Source organism: Micropterus dolomieu, linkage group LG11 (genome assembly GCF_021292245.1).
Source record: "Micropterus dolomieu isolate WLL.071019.BEF.003 ecotype Adirondacks linkage group LG11, ASM2129224v1, whole genome shotgun sequence".
Taxonomy (NCBI): domain Eukaryota; kingdom Metazoa; phylum Chordata; class Actinopteri; order Centrarchiformes; family Centrarchidae; genus Micropterus; species Micropterus dolomieu.
The window spans coordinates 10553059-10567997 of NC_060160.1; the positions used below are offsets into that span (position 1 = coordinate 10553059).

General features: G+C 42.7%; 1 protein-coding gene across 1 annotated transcript; it reads right to left on the reverse strand.

The window, feature by feature from the left end:
* Positions 1 to 3085: 3085 nt before the first annotated feature.
* On the reverse strand, positions 3086 to 8588 carry LOC123979634. The gene is made up of 3 exons (XM_046063652.1): positions 8242 to 8588; positions 7953 to 8128; positions 3086 to 5604 (listed from the first exon to the last, which is right to left on the reverse strand). Exons 1-3 carry the CDS (start codon positions 8473 to 8475, stop codon positions 5373 to 5375), a joined length of 642 nt encoding a protein of 213 aa, XP_045919608.1. The 5' UTR covers positions 8476 to 8588; the 3' UTR covers positions 3086 to 5372.
* Between the last annotated feature and the right edge of the window lie 6351 nt (positions 8589 to 14939).

Below are 14939 nucleotides of genomic sequence, written 5' to 3' on the forward strand. Positions count from 1 at the left end.
TCTGAGTGTAAGCCTTTTGCGCACCGGCACCTCTAAAGTGCGCTGTGTCACAGCACTGCCCTTCTACACAAATAAAAAATCCTAGATTTTCTCCAGCCTAATAAGATTCCTTATATACTATTAGATTTGGTACCTAATAATGGTTTCTGACCGCTCTTCAAAACAATGTGCAGGAACACCATGTGTATATAATAATTAATTAATCATAAATAATTAATTCCTTTTTTTTGGCGGGTGGCACATTTCACATGCTCCGCCACCTAATAATTTACAAATTACGCACTGTCACCATACAAACAAAATATGGGCCCACTAGTAAAAACATTGCTCCATAGCTTTACCACTGGTCCAAAGCTCCACATGGTACCTTTAAAATTCAGAATATAGCATATTTTCCTGTAAAACTGTTGAACATTTGTGCTTACCAAGTATGTTTGTTTATTGTTTATTTAGCAAGGACAATTCACAAGACATGTATTGTACCAGACATAGCTAAAAGCTGTAATCCCTGGGCGGAGGCCACGAGTGATGAACAGGTTACAAAGAAAAGATTTGTTGTAAAACCTTACATTTTAAAAAAACAAAACAGAAAAAACTATGTAATAAAAAATAAAATTCCCACTAGTATATGGAGCACCTCATCAGCAGTCCCAACACCATTAAAAACCCAGTTCATCAGTATAAGTGACCAACCATACACTCAGTGCCAATGCCAACCACATTCATTCAAACTAAATTTGAAATGTTTAAAAGTACTGCACTCTCTGATACTCAGTGGTAAGAATTTTAACATAACATTCCCCTCTATAGGAAGCTCCTGTTAACCTTGAGTGATTTATCGTTATGGCAGACTAGGCGAATGGACTCAAAAGCAGACTCAGGACAGGTTATTATCCAGGAATTTAAAGTTTATTGAAAGGTGGGGTGAGAGCAGAGCAGAGGGCAGACCAGGGAATGGAGACCAGCGAGTGAACTTCCAGGCAGGCTGTGAGCAGAGTGAGGCAGTGGCAGGATTTCCAGGCAGGCAATGAGCTGGGTATAGCAGTGATCCTGAGCACAGGGAAACAAGGTAAGTGATCTCATTAGAAACAAACAATAGTATATATGACAAGAGGCTAGTTGGCCACAGCACAAATACCACTGAAGTAAGCAAACAATCTGGGGACAAGTGAGGTGAAGAACCAGGTTCATATACTGCAGAGTCTTGATTAGTGGAATGTGGATCAGGTGTGCAGGTGGAGTGCCAGGCCCAGAGTGAGAAGCCACGCCCAGACAACACAGAGAGACAGACAGACTAAGAGGAGACACAGGGAGGGGAGAGAACATAGACACAAGGGGTCGGGGAGTAGAACTGCAGACTCACAACATTTATAACTTGTAGTTTTGGTGCCTCAGTGCTATTGGATCTTATGTTACTGCTGCTCTACAATCACCCTGTGTTGTTTTTGTATTGTATTGCAGTGAATATTGAACTTGACATTGATGTATTCTGACGAGCATATTTTACACAACATTTTTAATGTATCTAAGACATTAAAGGACAAATGTCTTTCTGGTCATCCTAGTCTGTCAGATACCATCAAGTGAATTTGGTTTTCTTCACATCTCCCTATTCCAGACACACACACACACACACACACTGCTGTCTTTACTACAGCTGAACACAAACATGCATTCACACTATTCATCCCCCCAAAATGTTCTCACATTGTTTTTATGGAGGAATACCAAAGTTTGATCATTGATTTTCATGTGAGCGCTGCCTTCAGACCATCTTGGTGGTGTTTTGAGCTGTAGGCTACAGAGTGATGTGGGATGCAAAGGAGGCTTTAGAGAGCTTGATTTGCATTTGATCGACCTCTTACTTTTTTATCAGCAGCTATGAGAACTTCTCCTCAGCCACGATTAGAGGGGCATGTAAAGAGATGTAAATTTAAACAAGATCATAGAAAAAGCTGCAAGGCTTAGCCAGCCACAAGTTAGACAGATAAATTGGGTCAAACAGAACAGGGGACAGAAGCCGTAGGAAATATTTGTGGAGAGTGTCGATTCAAACTGAAAGATCTATCCTTTTGAAGGAATGACACGCATCCTTGACCAGATGCAAATGAGCAAATTTTAACCTTTATTTCATATTCACTGAGCACACACAATGTTTCGCAGCCACACCCAGAAAATAGAAACATATGGGAAAGCAAAATTCCCCAATAGTGTTGCATGGTTAGTTTTGTTTCTCACCTGTGCTGTGTGCTAACACTAATATGGTTGTATGATATCCACAGATCTCACTGTCACTGACTATTTCATTTATTAATAATAGGTCCAACAAAAATTCTTCACAGCAAGGTATGCAGATTATCCAGACAACCCGGATAAATATAATATTCTTGCTGTTTTATAGGTCAGTTATTATATAAATACAGTACAGTGTAGGTAGGTGTGGAAAATGCTGTGAATGAACAGAAGATAAATCTTAAACAAATCAATATTTGGTGTGACCACCCTTTGCCTTCAAAACAGCATAATTTCTTGCACACAGTCAGGGATTTTGTTGGCATGTTGGCAGGTGTATGATTATTTATTATACCAAACAGGTACTAATGATGGAGAGGAGAGGAACAGCCAAACTCAGCTAACAAGGTGAGGTTGCTGAAGACGGTTTACTGTCAAAAGTCATACACCATGGGAAGACTGATCACAGCAAGAAGACACAAGGTTGGTTTACTGCATCAGCAAGGTCTCTCTCAGGCAGATATTTAAAGGCAAACAGAGGTTTCCAGATGTACTGTCCAAGCACTTTTGAAGAAGCACAAAGAAATGGGCAACGCTGAGGACCTTAGGCGCAGTGGTCGGCCAATGAAACTTACTGCAGCAGATGAAAGACCACATCATGTTTACTTCCCTTCTGAAGAACTGTGGATATTTCTCCAAAATGTTTGGTCCAACCTACCTGCTGATTCCTTCCAAACCTGTGTGGTAGTGTACCTGGAAAAATGTATGCTATTTTGAAGGCAAAGGATGGTCACACCAAATACTGATTTGATGAGGATTATATAATATAATAATACGACAACAGGAGATTAGAAATAGGAAATTGTATTTTTAATTTCACTGTGAAGTGCTGCAGAGTTCAGTAAAGGTAACGATCTCTACAGTACAGATCATTTTACTCATTTCTAAAAGTTCAGATAGGATAGCACTGTGGCCTCACAGCAAGAAGGTCTTGGGTTGAAACCCCTATCTTCCCAACCTTTTTGTGTAGAGTTTGCATGTTGTCATGGGTTTGCTGTCCACTGCCCCCTTGAGGGATGGGTTAAATGCAGAGAATGGATTTCGCTAATAAATAGAAAAATAAACAAATGAACACACAAAACACAAACAAAAGTAATTGCTGCAAAAAAAGAATCTTCTGAGTTGAATGGAGGTAAAACAACACATAAACCCCACTAATTTTCAAAAACAAAAACCCATCATGCTATCAGAATAATTAAGGAAACTTCAATTACACAAAAATTCTACACATAGTGGCACATAATTGCACAACAACTTTCAGGCCCTTCAAATGAAGAAGAATAGCTTGCCCCTGACCTGCCAAAGGTCAGCGGCAAGCTACTGTAAAAGGTTTTTACAATGTTTTCCAGTATATCAAGTATTGATTAGGGTTTTTTAAGCCGAGCATGCGGCATGGCTCAGGGGATGACAGTGTCAGTAAGTCGGTCCACCATTTTGGTCCAGACTCAAAATTATTTCAACATCATTATTAAATTATTTTAACATTCATAATATAATATTGACAATATTCAAAACAACAGCTTTTTAAAGATTCAGTTGGAGGGGTGGTGCAATTGGTTATGACCAGTTAGTCACGCTCATAGCACGCAGTGAATCTAAAGTTCTTCAAAAGTTTAACATTCTTCATATATTGAGCAGCATTTAAAATCAGTGTAGAAGACAGCAGAAAAAAAATTACAACCAAAACCACCACTCAGATCTACGGTGGCCCGTAGGTTTCAGGCCTAATACAAAAGCCACAACACGAACACAAAAGCCACAACACGAACACAAAAGCCACAACACAAATACAAAAGCCACAACACGGACAAAAAAGCCTCAACACAAATACAAAAGCCACAACACGGACAAAAAAGCCACAACACAAATTCAAAAACCACAATGGAAATACAAATGCCACAACACGATTACAAACGCCACAACACAAATACAAAAGGCCACAACGGAAGTGAACCACAACGGAAGTTGACAACGAAAGAGACGCTTAGTAACAGTGGATTACTCTCCACAGAACACAGCTACACAGTAGGACAGCAGCAGTGTAGCTGTTCCACATTCAGGAGGTCCGGGTTCAAATTGTAGAAAGAACATGCAAGTGTTGGGCACTTCCGATCCATGTTACAGCACCCGCTGCCATTTTTCTGTCGTTAAAAAGCGGCAGGTCCCTGCCGCCGCTCGACTGCGGTAATGTTTACATTTATCTTGTGGGGAATCCCTCATCTAACATAGCTCAGGCTTGTCTCTTTGTGCATCAGAAATTACAACTACCATCCAGCATTTTGGCAATGCAAAAGTAAAAAACTCATAGTAACAGTGCTCAGTGCAGTATCACTTGCTTCCTGGCAGTGGAAAATAACGTCTTTTTTGCCCTCCAAGGGAGCGTTTTTCATGGAATGTGACGTCACGTGAAAACTATGAATAGGGGGTGCTGCAGCACCCTCCGCACCCCTTTGTATAAGTATAAAGTCATCTCCATGGTAACCTGAGACTCCTTGCTTTTTGTTTAGCACATTTTGAGTCTATTTTGGATGCTAATCTGCACAGACAGCTGTTTAATTCACACAAATATCCCGCTGTATATTATTTGACCAGAACAAAGTATTACTTATTTATCAAATGGGTAAGAAGTTCTTCTTCCACGTAAGCCTAGATTTACTAATTTGGCAGACACTATTATGCGGGAAAAAGTCAACTGAAGAAGAACATTCTTTCCACAATTCGAACCCAAACCTCCTGAATGTGGAACGGCTACACTGCCACTGTCCTACTGTGTAGCTGTGTTCTGCAGAGAGTAATCCACTGTTACTAAGCGTCTCTTTCGTTGTCAACTTCCGTTGTGGCCTTTTGTATTTGTGTTGTGGCTTTTTTTGTTCGTGTTGTGGCTTTTTTTGTTGGTGTTGTGGCTGCTTTTGTAACTGTGTTGTGGCATTTGTATTCGTGTTGTGGCTTTTGTATTAGGCCTGAAACCTACGTGCCACCATACAGATCCCATGCCCAGATTTAACCAGGATGTTATTAAATGTCCCCACTGGCGAGGGTGTACATCCATAGTTGGACTGTCTCTTTGGACTGTTTGTCCATCAGCTCTGCCCCTCTGAGCTTAACAGCCCCGCCCTCTTCAGTTCTCTGTCCACATTGGGAATCAGTTGATTGCTGAAGTCCCACAGTCGTTTGTCCACATTGAGCTGCTCCAGTGTTAACCCCCCCTGCAGAGCCACGCGGACATGAATGATCCGACAAACGTCTAGTGGAACCTTGTACTGTTGTCCGAAAGCCTTGAGCACTTCATGCACTGAAGTCTGCTCCACCATCCTGTGATGCACAGAGACATAAATGAATTCAGTGAAAATTTCTCTACCTTCATTTGCCAAGACAGTCAACACAAAATAGAGGCTTGTCCAAACAAGTAGTGATTTGTCAATCTATTGTGTTTGTCGTCAGTTTTAAAAAAAAAAGATGCCCTAGAGGAATAATTATTTATTGGATTTCCTTTTAGTAACAATAAGGCCACTTAATCAGTGCACCTGGTGGTGGAGAGGCATCAGTGGTTTTTGTAGCTTTCTTTTTGTGTGTAAGTCTTATTATGTCCAAGTATTATAACCCTGGTTTACAAGTTTTAACTAATAGCAGCATTACTCCTTTGAGGTTTGTTGATTTTGTTGTTTTTGTAGTGTAGAGTGAAACTGGTGAGTAGTGGTTGTCTCAGGGCACGTCCATGGTTTCTGTTGGGGTTGCCAATAAGCTGGTTGCTTCTTTAGTTCATTGGATTTTGTTGCGTAAATAAGGCGCACCTTCCACCTAAACCTTATTAGGACTAGGGGTTAGCTTAGTTCAGTGTTTGGTTAGGCAAATAGTGGCAAAGCTGCTTGTGATTTTCATTCTGGCCTTTGGGGGCAGCGGGCGTGTTTTGTTCACATTAAATAATATATTTTAATGTATAATATATATATATTGTTATATAATACAGTGTTCTACAATGGACTGGCGACCTGTCCAGGGTGTACCCTGCCTTGCGCCCGATGTCAGCTGGGATTGGCTCCAGGCCCCCCGCGACCCTGTACACAGGATAGGCAGTTGACATGGATGAATGGATGGATATTTTACAAAGACAGCCAAATGTTATATAGTAGATATAATAAAGGCTGGGCGCGTTAACGCATTAATTAATTGACGCCGACATTTATTTTATCGCACGTTGACACAGTTTTTTTAAATTATTATTTTGAAAGTCCGTTGCTCACTGGCTCTGAATACACATAGGCATACAGTCAAACAATGGGTCACAGGACAGGTGGGATATTGATCAGCCTGCAAATAACCCTCCCAAACAAGCAGCAGAGAGAGGCTTTGGCAGGTTCTCTCAGGTGAACAGAAAGGGAGACAGCGCTCCGCGAGTGAACGGCAGGCACTCTATGGATAGTGTAGTATCCAATACTTATGCATTTTGTTACCTCAAGATAGTACTGTACCCTTCTATGGGTTTGACCTTTTACTTTGCAGACTCAAAACCTTCTATGGTACCTAACAGGTACCTAAACATATCCTATATAAGCTATGTTTGATGTACAGAGAGACAGAGTGGCCATCGGGCCGGGTCACTCTCCAAGCTGCTGCAGAGCTTGTAATTGATGCTTAACTCTTTGATTTAATAAACTTTTATGATCAAGAACAGTGTCAAGCGGGGTTTCTTTTCAACACATCATCGCAGCATTATTGTTCGGACACCACAATAGTAACCATGGCAACGGCTTCTGTGCTCTACACAGCCGTAGCCTTTAACTTAAATTGAAATTATACATAGGCTAACTTTACCTGATAGGCCTGCATTTAGTTTTGCGCGGATGCTCTGCCATGTGAATTCCCTCCTGTTGATGTCCTGATAACTGTTTAGATTCTGGAAACTTACAAACAGCGAGGATCAGTCTCTCTTCCAATGACTTGTGGTGCGTGTCGCTTACAAAAAGTTGAAGACAATTCAACTTCGGCAGCAGGCGGGGCATGTGCGTGAGGCGAACACGACCACGGCAATTTCACGGGAACGCACCCGCTTGTCGCTACACCTTGTGCTCGACCACTTCACCTCGCTGTAACAGGGACACTTGCTACTGAACATAGACTGTTGGTGGTAACTTGTTTTAACAAGCTAGATAAAAGGTAATTCCCTGGCTGTGGCAAATAGCTTTGGTTTAATATTTGATATGATTACATTTATGTTTAAGTTGAGATTTACAAGAAATATTTTATTGCTACTGTGTAAAGGGAATACTGCTAGTAAAAAGCACCTTATTTGTTTAAAGTGTTTGCAAACCACATGTTATTGCACTTTTGTGTATATAGCAGTACATTTAATTCAAGTTAGTTCAAGTGTGCAATACACTACTTTAGAATTCCATCCATCCATCCATCCATCCATCGTCAATCACTTATCCTGCAGAGGGGCTGGAGCCAAACCCAGCTGACATTGGGCGAAAGGCGGGGTACACCCTGGACAGGTCGCCAGTCCATCACAGCGCCATACTTTAGAAATCATTATTCAATTTTGCGCGTAACATCGCAATTAATCGCATGATTTTCTTGCGATTAATCACGATAAAAAAATTTAATCATTGCCCAGTGTGGTTCCGGAGTGATTAACTTTTAGTCAGACAAATTCAGCTTACCTTGGCTGAACTATCATCTTGTATGGGTGGTGTATACTTTTGTTGGGGTCCTCCCTGTAGACGTGCTCCAGAATATTAATTCCTGGCACCCCGTTCCACTGAGGAAGGTGAAACCTCCCACTTGGCTCAAAATGAATCTTGGGGAAGATATGGTTCTCAATCTTGAACACCCCTGTCTACAGAATGAAAAATGGAAAGTGAATATAAATATGAATATCAATTATGGTCCTAAAGTTTGAATATTGATGTAATATCTGTCTTTCTCAAATGCACACCAAAAATACCCTACATTTGGCTGCTGCTGTTGGAGCGAGTTCATCAAAGACATCAGGTCATTGTGTTGGTATGGCATTATAATCTCATCTATGTCGTTCAGCATGACGTAGCGGGACCGGTCCATGGATCTGTAAATGCATTCATTAAGCGTGGTCAGCTGGCCAAAGTAGTGCACATCCCCACCACTCTTTGAGAAGCGCCAGCCAGAAGATGGATTCAGATGCTGGTCAATGGGCCAAGGAACCATCTCCACAAAGCCTTCTTGGCTGTAGCTCTGCAACAGGCGGTCAAGTTCTGGGCCGCAGCTTGTATTATAGATCACCACCCTGTTCACACCCAACAGCCTGGTAAAAAGTGAGGCAAAGGTCAAATGATTGGTTTACCCACAACACATTTTCTCATTTAGCTCTAATAGTATCTAGCCATGTAGTCAATTTTGTGTTTATATGCTCAGGATTTGAGATATATATCTCTGAGATTCTGCCACTAGTACATCCCAATAAAATGAAGATAAATAGAGCAAATGTTTGCTGTTATGTCTGGTGCTCATACACACACACACACACACACACACACACACACACACACGTCCAAAATTTACTCTCCTTTTGGTCTCGGAGGATAATATTTATCTCTTTAGCAACTATGCTCCACTGTGTTCACTTGTCGACCGCGTGGTACCTCTGATAAATTATTTTCATTCTATTGTGCGTTATAAATTACGCACGTATTACGTGCATAATTACGTTCCTCTGTTTCTGCTCATGTTCAAAACTTTTAGCACATTCAAAATCGCTCATACATATCTGTGTTCTCTGACATGTCAAGAAAAAAGTCGTAATATTACGAGACTAACGTCATCATTTAATGTAAATTCATAATATTTTTTAAACATCTTCCTGCCCTAGTTTTACGCTGCTGTGCATTATGTTACTGCTCCGCTAGAAGTAATCCCTCAGACCATTTGATTGACACAGTGCGGGACTGCAAGGATGACTGACTGGGTGGAAAATAAAACTTAAATAAACTTAAAACACATCAGGTTTGAAATGGAGCGATGAGCGTTGACTGATGCATTCATGTGGTGTTGGATTAATCTGATCTAATCAATGTGTTTTTCCCCCTCCTTAAATCTTTATTGCAAAAAGAGGAATAACATGTACATGGGGGCATAAAGAATTAGAAAGAACAGTATACAAATATATATATATGATGTCTAGGACTGTCTAGGTGTTGGTACCGTGTTGTGCTGCTCTCGCTAAATACCAGTTAAATTTGTTAGATTACAGCGGCCAACTGTCCGCTAAACACTTATACTTACAGTAATTTTGCCTAAGCACTCACAGTTATTTCCATCTTTTAGTGACTGCTGTTTAATCTCATAGTTGTTCAAAAGTTTTGGTAGCTAACGCTACAGTACTTTAGCTTAACTGTTAGTGACATTAGCTCAGCAGCTAGCAATGGATTCTCCTTCTCCTACTTTCTCCTGCTCGGTGTGTCAGATGTTCACTTACTCCTCTGCCTCCTTTAGCGGTAATGGTACGTGTAATAAGTCTAGTTTATTTTTAGACATGGAGGCGAGGCTCAGTGTTTTAGTCCGGCTGACTGTCCGAAGGAGGAATAGTCGTAAGCATTCCATGCCCACGGGGTACAGTAGATTTTCCCCACTCAGCGACACACCCGCTGAGAAACCAACTCTGATCATTGGCAGCTCCATTTTGAGAAACGTGAAGTTAGCGAAGCCAGCGGCCATTGTTAAGTGCACCCCTGGGGCCAGAGCGGGCGACATTAAGTCTTATTTGAAACTGCTGGCTAAGGATAAACATAAATAATAATGTTAATAAGATTGTTATTCACGTCGGCGGTGATGACTCCCGGTTACGCCAATCATAGGTCACTAAGATCAATGTTGAGTCGGTGTGTACATATGCAAAAACAATGTCAGACACCGTAGTTTTCTCTGGACCCCTGATGACATGTATAGCTGCATGTCGTCATTCCGCCGCTGGTTGTCGAGGTGGTGTCCAGCAAACAATGTGGGCTTTGTAGATCATTGGCAGACTTTCTGGGGAAGACCTGGTCTGATTCAGAGAGACAGCATCCATCCCACTTGGGAAGGAGTAGCTCTCATTTCTAGAAATCTGACCAAGTTTATTTGTGGACCAAATCCATGAAAACCCAGAGTTGAGACAAGGAGGCAGAGTTGCAGTCTAACACACTTCTCTCCCCTTCTATTTCAGCCATTACCCACCCAAAACCCTACGTAGAGTCGCAGTCTAACACTTCTCTGCTCTTCCATTTCAGGAGTTACTTAGTGAAAACCCTATAGTGACGGTGTCTGTCCCCCGACCATTGAAATTATTTAAGTCAAAGGTAAACAGAAGAGGAGCTGTGCATAAAAACCTCATAAAAATTAAAACCACAAGTGCAAACAAATAGGAAAATTAAATGTGGACTCTTAAACATCAGATCTCTCTCTCTTCTAAAGGTGTACTAGTAAATGAACTAATATCAGATTATGATATTGATTTATTTTGTCTTACTAAAACCTGGCTGGGTGATTGAGAATATGTTAGCCTAAATGAATCCACCCCTCCCAGGCATATTAATACTCACATTCCTCGAGGCACAGGCCGAGGAGGTGGAGTTGCAGCTATCTTCGACTTTAGCCTACTAATCAGGTCCAAACCTAAACTAAATTATAACTCATTTGAAAGCCTTGTTCTTAGTCTTTCACACCCAAGTTGGAAATCACTGCAACCAATTCTTTTCGTTATAGTGTACCGAGCACCTGGTCCGTACTCTGAATTCTCATCTGAATTTGCAGAGTTTTTGTCAACTTTAGTCCTTAAAATGGACAAAGTTATTATTGTAGGGGATTTTAATATTCATGTGGACGATGAGAATGACAGCTTCAGTACTGCGTTTATCTCTCACTTAGATTCCATTGGCTTCTCTCAGAGTGTTCATGAACCGACTCACTGTTTTAACCACACCCTCGATCTTGTTTTGGTATACGGTATTGAAATTGAACATTTAATAGTGTTCCCACAGAATCCCTCTTTATCTGACCACTGTTTGATAACTTTTGAGTTTGTATTGCTGAACTACACACCTGTGGGCAAAAACTTCTATACAATGTTACGACCCCGGCTCTCGGACCGCAACAAAGAAGGAGGATGCAACTCAGGTTAACAAAGATTACCACAAGTTTATTAAAACCAAAAGACGAGCGTGGCGGAGAGGTGTGGCAGGCGCAAGCACCAACACTGGCGTCTGGGCAGGCAGTCTTAAATAGGTTGGGTTCACTGGCCAGGTGCTCCCAATCTCCTTAATTGCCTACAGGAAGAAACAGACAGCACACAATACAGGAGGCCCAACACCGAGACTTCTTGGGGCTGTCACAACAAGATGTCTGTCTGATAGTGCTGTAGCTAAATTTAAGGATGCGATTCCATCAGCTCTAAATTCATTATCAGATCACAAAGTAACAGAGGACTCCTATGCTAATAGGAACAACCCCAGGTTTCTTTTCAGCACTGTAGCCAGGCTGACAGAGAGTCACAGCTCTATTGAGCCAAGTATTCCCATAGCTCTCAGTAGTTACAACTTCATGAGCTTCTTTAATGATAAAATTCTAACTATCAGAAACAAAATTTACTATGACCTGCCCTCAACTGGCACCGACTTATCTCCAAACTCAGGAATCTTAGAAACAGCTGTAATATGTTTAGACTGCTTTGCTTCCCTCAATCTTTACCAACTAACTTCAATAATTTCTTCATCTAAACCATCAACCTGCCTCTTAGACCCCATCCCGACTAGGTTGCTTAAAGATGTTTTACCTTTAGTCAGCACTTCTGTACTAGATATGATCAATCTATCTTTATCAACAGGCTATGTACCACAGTACTTTAAAGTAGCTGTAATTAAACCTCTTCTGAACAAGATCAAACTTGATCCAGATGTTATAGCCAACTATAGACCTATATCTAACCTTCCATTTCTCTCTAAGGTCCTGGAGAAAGCAGTTGCTAAACAGCTGTGTGACTTTCTACAGAGCAGTAGTTTATTTGAGGATTTTCAGTCAGGATTTAGAGCTCATAGCACAGAGACAGCACTGGTGAAAATTACTAATGACCTCCTCATTGCATCAGACAAAGGACTTGTCTCTGTACTGGTTTTATTAGATCTTAGTGCTGCATTTGAAACCATTGACCATCAGATCCTATTGCAGAGACTGGAACATTTCATTGGCATTAAAGGACAACTTCTCCCCTTTCCGTTAGTCTTGTGCTTTCTCGTCCCTCTCCTCTCCCTTCCTCCCCACCGGTCGAGGCAGATGGCCGCCCACCCTGAGCCATGGTTCTGCTTGAGGTTTCTGCCTCTTAAAAGGAAGTCCTTGCCTTTTCCTTGCCTCTGTCGCCTAATGCTTGCTCTTGGTGGGAATTGTTGGGCTTCTGTAAATAATATCACAGAGTATGGTCTAGACCTGCTCTTTTATGAAAAGCGCTGTGAGATAACTGTTGTTGTGATTTGGCACTATATAAATAAAATTGCCGTCACCCTGAATCCTGAGACACAACGGAGCCACAGAGAGCGCAGCCAGATTGCTGACCCTCTTGGCCTATGTCAGAGCCACAAGTAAAGCGCTCTGAAAGTGGTCGGACCTGCTCATGAGGCACTCTGGTGGCCATGAAGAGAAGCCACTCTGCTGCCCCTGCCGCTGTCGCAGTTGGGGGGGGGGGGGGCCGCCGTGACCCGTGGGGGGCCCGCCTCGAAAGGGCAGGGCTGGTGAGGGAGGGTCATGAGCACCAGCATGCACCGCCATGCAGGAGGGAGCACCGTGATGGGCATGCGTGAGTCAATCTGACGGCAAGGCACGGCCGCCAAGGGAGGTGAGCCGATCCTCGCTCAACTGGGGCCCTCCGCGCTCTGCTGCTTGGGGGGGCCACATTGAGAAAGACCTTCACACACAGGCAGAGGGATCTGTATGGGTGTCCTGCCCTGCATGGTGGGAGGGACCACACGAGGCCCCGTAGATGCACTTGTGGGTCCACAGCCATACTGCAACCCTGGCCTCTTTGGGGGGAGGGAGGCGGAGTCAGACACGGTCGCCGCGGGGTCTGCGCGAGGTGGGGCTTCCACGCTCGTGGGCTCATAGACGTGCCGCTCCCATGGTGAGGGGGAGGAGGCGGAGGCAGGCGACAGGGGAAATGATCTGCTTGTGACATCAGAGCCAGAATGCATGACGGCCAGCGTCCACTGAAGGTTGGAACGGGGGAAGCAGGGAGCTGCTGGGACACCCGTGGATGGAGAGAGAGTCGTCCGACTCCTGCTCGTCTGGCGACAGCATTCCCATGGCTTTGTCCAGCGAGTGTGTGGGCTGCCACACTTCCTCATCCTGAACAGCAAAATTATCCGCCCAGCGTTGCTGCTCCTCGGGGGAGAGGAGAGCGCAGTACAAGCTTGACTTCCTGCTTTCTTACAGTGCAGACACTTTGCTGCTTGCTCTTGCCTCTGCTTGCATTCTTTTGCTTAAACTCTTTGTTTTTCCCCTGCTAGAAATCAGCAATCTTGGATACTTTTAAATCACTGGGACTGTCAGATAAAGTAGGCTCTTGTCATACTTTAAAAACTTTTATGATCTTTGTGCTACGCGAGTGCGGCCTATACTCAGTACAGGCTATAGCACTAGCCTGTACTGCAGTGACTGGAGCTATAGCTAATGCTAATTAGCAACAAGATGCCGTCTACAGAAAATTACTGTGCTGGAAACCAAGATCCACAGGTTAGAAGTGAATGTGGAAGTGAATGGACTATGTGGGAATGACACCACTTTACTGTGGACCCAAAACAGTGGACAAGAGCATGCTAACACACGGCTAATTAGTACCCCAACAAGACTACCAAGAAGCAGGAGGCCTGTGTACTGGGTAATAAATCTGAAAGTGGGAGTCCTCCCTGGAACGCTCTTGGTGCAAAGCCTAAGAGTAAATCATTTCCTTGGGAAATGAGAGGACGAGTAACAGGCAGAACCCAGCGCCCTGAGATTTGTGATGCGACTGGCTGGCCTGCACTATCATCCAGGCAGAGCGCTTCTAGCCTATTAATCAGCCTATTAATCAGCTCTAAACCTAAACCAAACTATAACTCATTTGAAAGTCTTGTTCTTAGTCTTTCGCACTGTTGAGTTTTAAAAAGTTACAACAAACTTAATTCCAGTGTTTCAGTGTTTTTCTTCAAATGTAAAACTGCAGGATTTTAGGCCAGGCAATTGCATTAGAATGTTGATTAAACCATTGTTTGTATCCTCTTTGTAATGTGAAGAAAACTGACACCTCTTTGTTTAGTGCCAGAAGGACTGTTTTGTTTTGACTGTTTCATTGACACTTAAGATAGGTCAAGGTGTCAACCATTTTGGAGACAAGCCCAGTTGTTCTCTATGATTAGTTTAGAGCAAAAGACTGTTTATTCCTGTAGATTGAAGGGGGGTTTCATGTCTGGGATCGGTGCTCTTTTGTTCGACCAAAAGGTAGAACAGTAAGGTACACCCTTCCCAATTGGGTGACGACCAATGGCTATGGACCTAAGCCATTTGGAGGAAAATGGACCCGCCCACATACCTGGAGGATATTAACAATTTATTTTGTGAGAATCAGGACTGTAAGCTGTGGATCTGGGAGGAGAAGCAGCTTTTCAGTCCACTGC

Bases quoted from the DNA above. Each gene is read 5' to 3' on its own strand.
- LOC123979634 (XM_046063652.1), bottom strand. From the start codon at position 8,475: ATGGTTCCTTGGCCCATTGACCAGCATCTGAATCCATCTTCTGGCTGG. The intron at 8,129-8,241 runs GTAGGGTATTTT...TTCATTCTGTAG, and splicing joins TCCAACAGCAGCAGCCAAAT to ACAGGGGTGTTCAAGATTGA. The intron at 5,605-7,952 runs GTAAGCTGAATT...TGTGCATCACAG, and splicing joins AAGATGATAGTTCAGCCAAG to GATGGTGGAGCAGACTTCAG.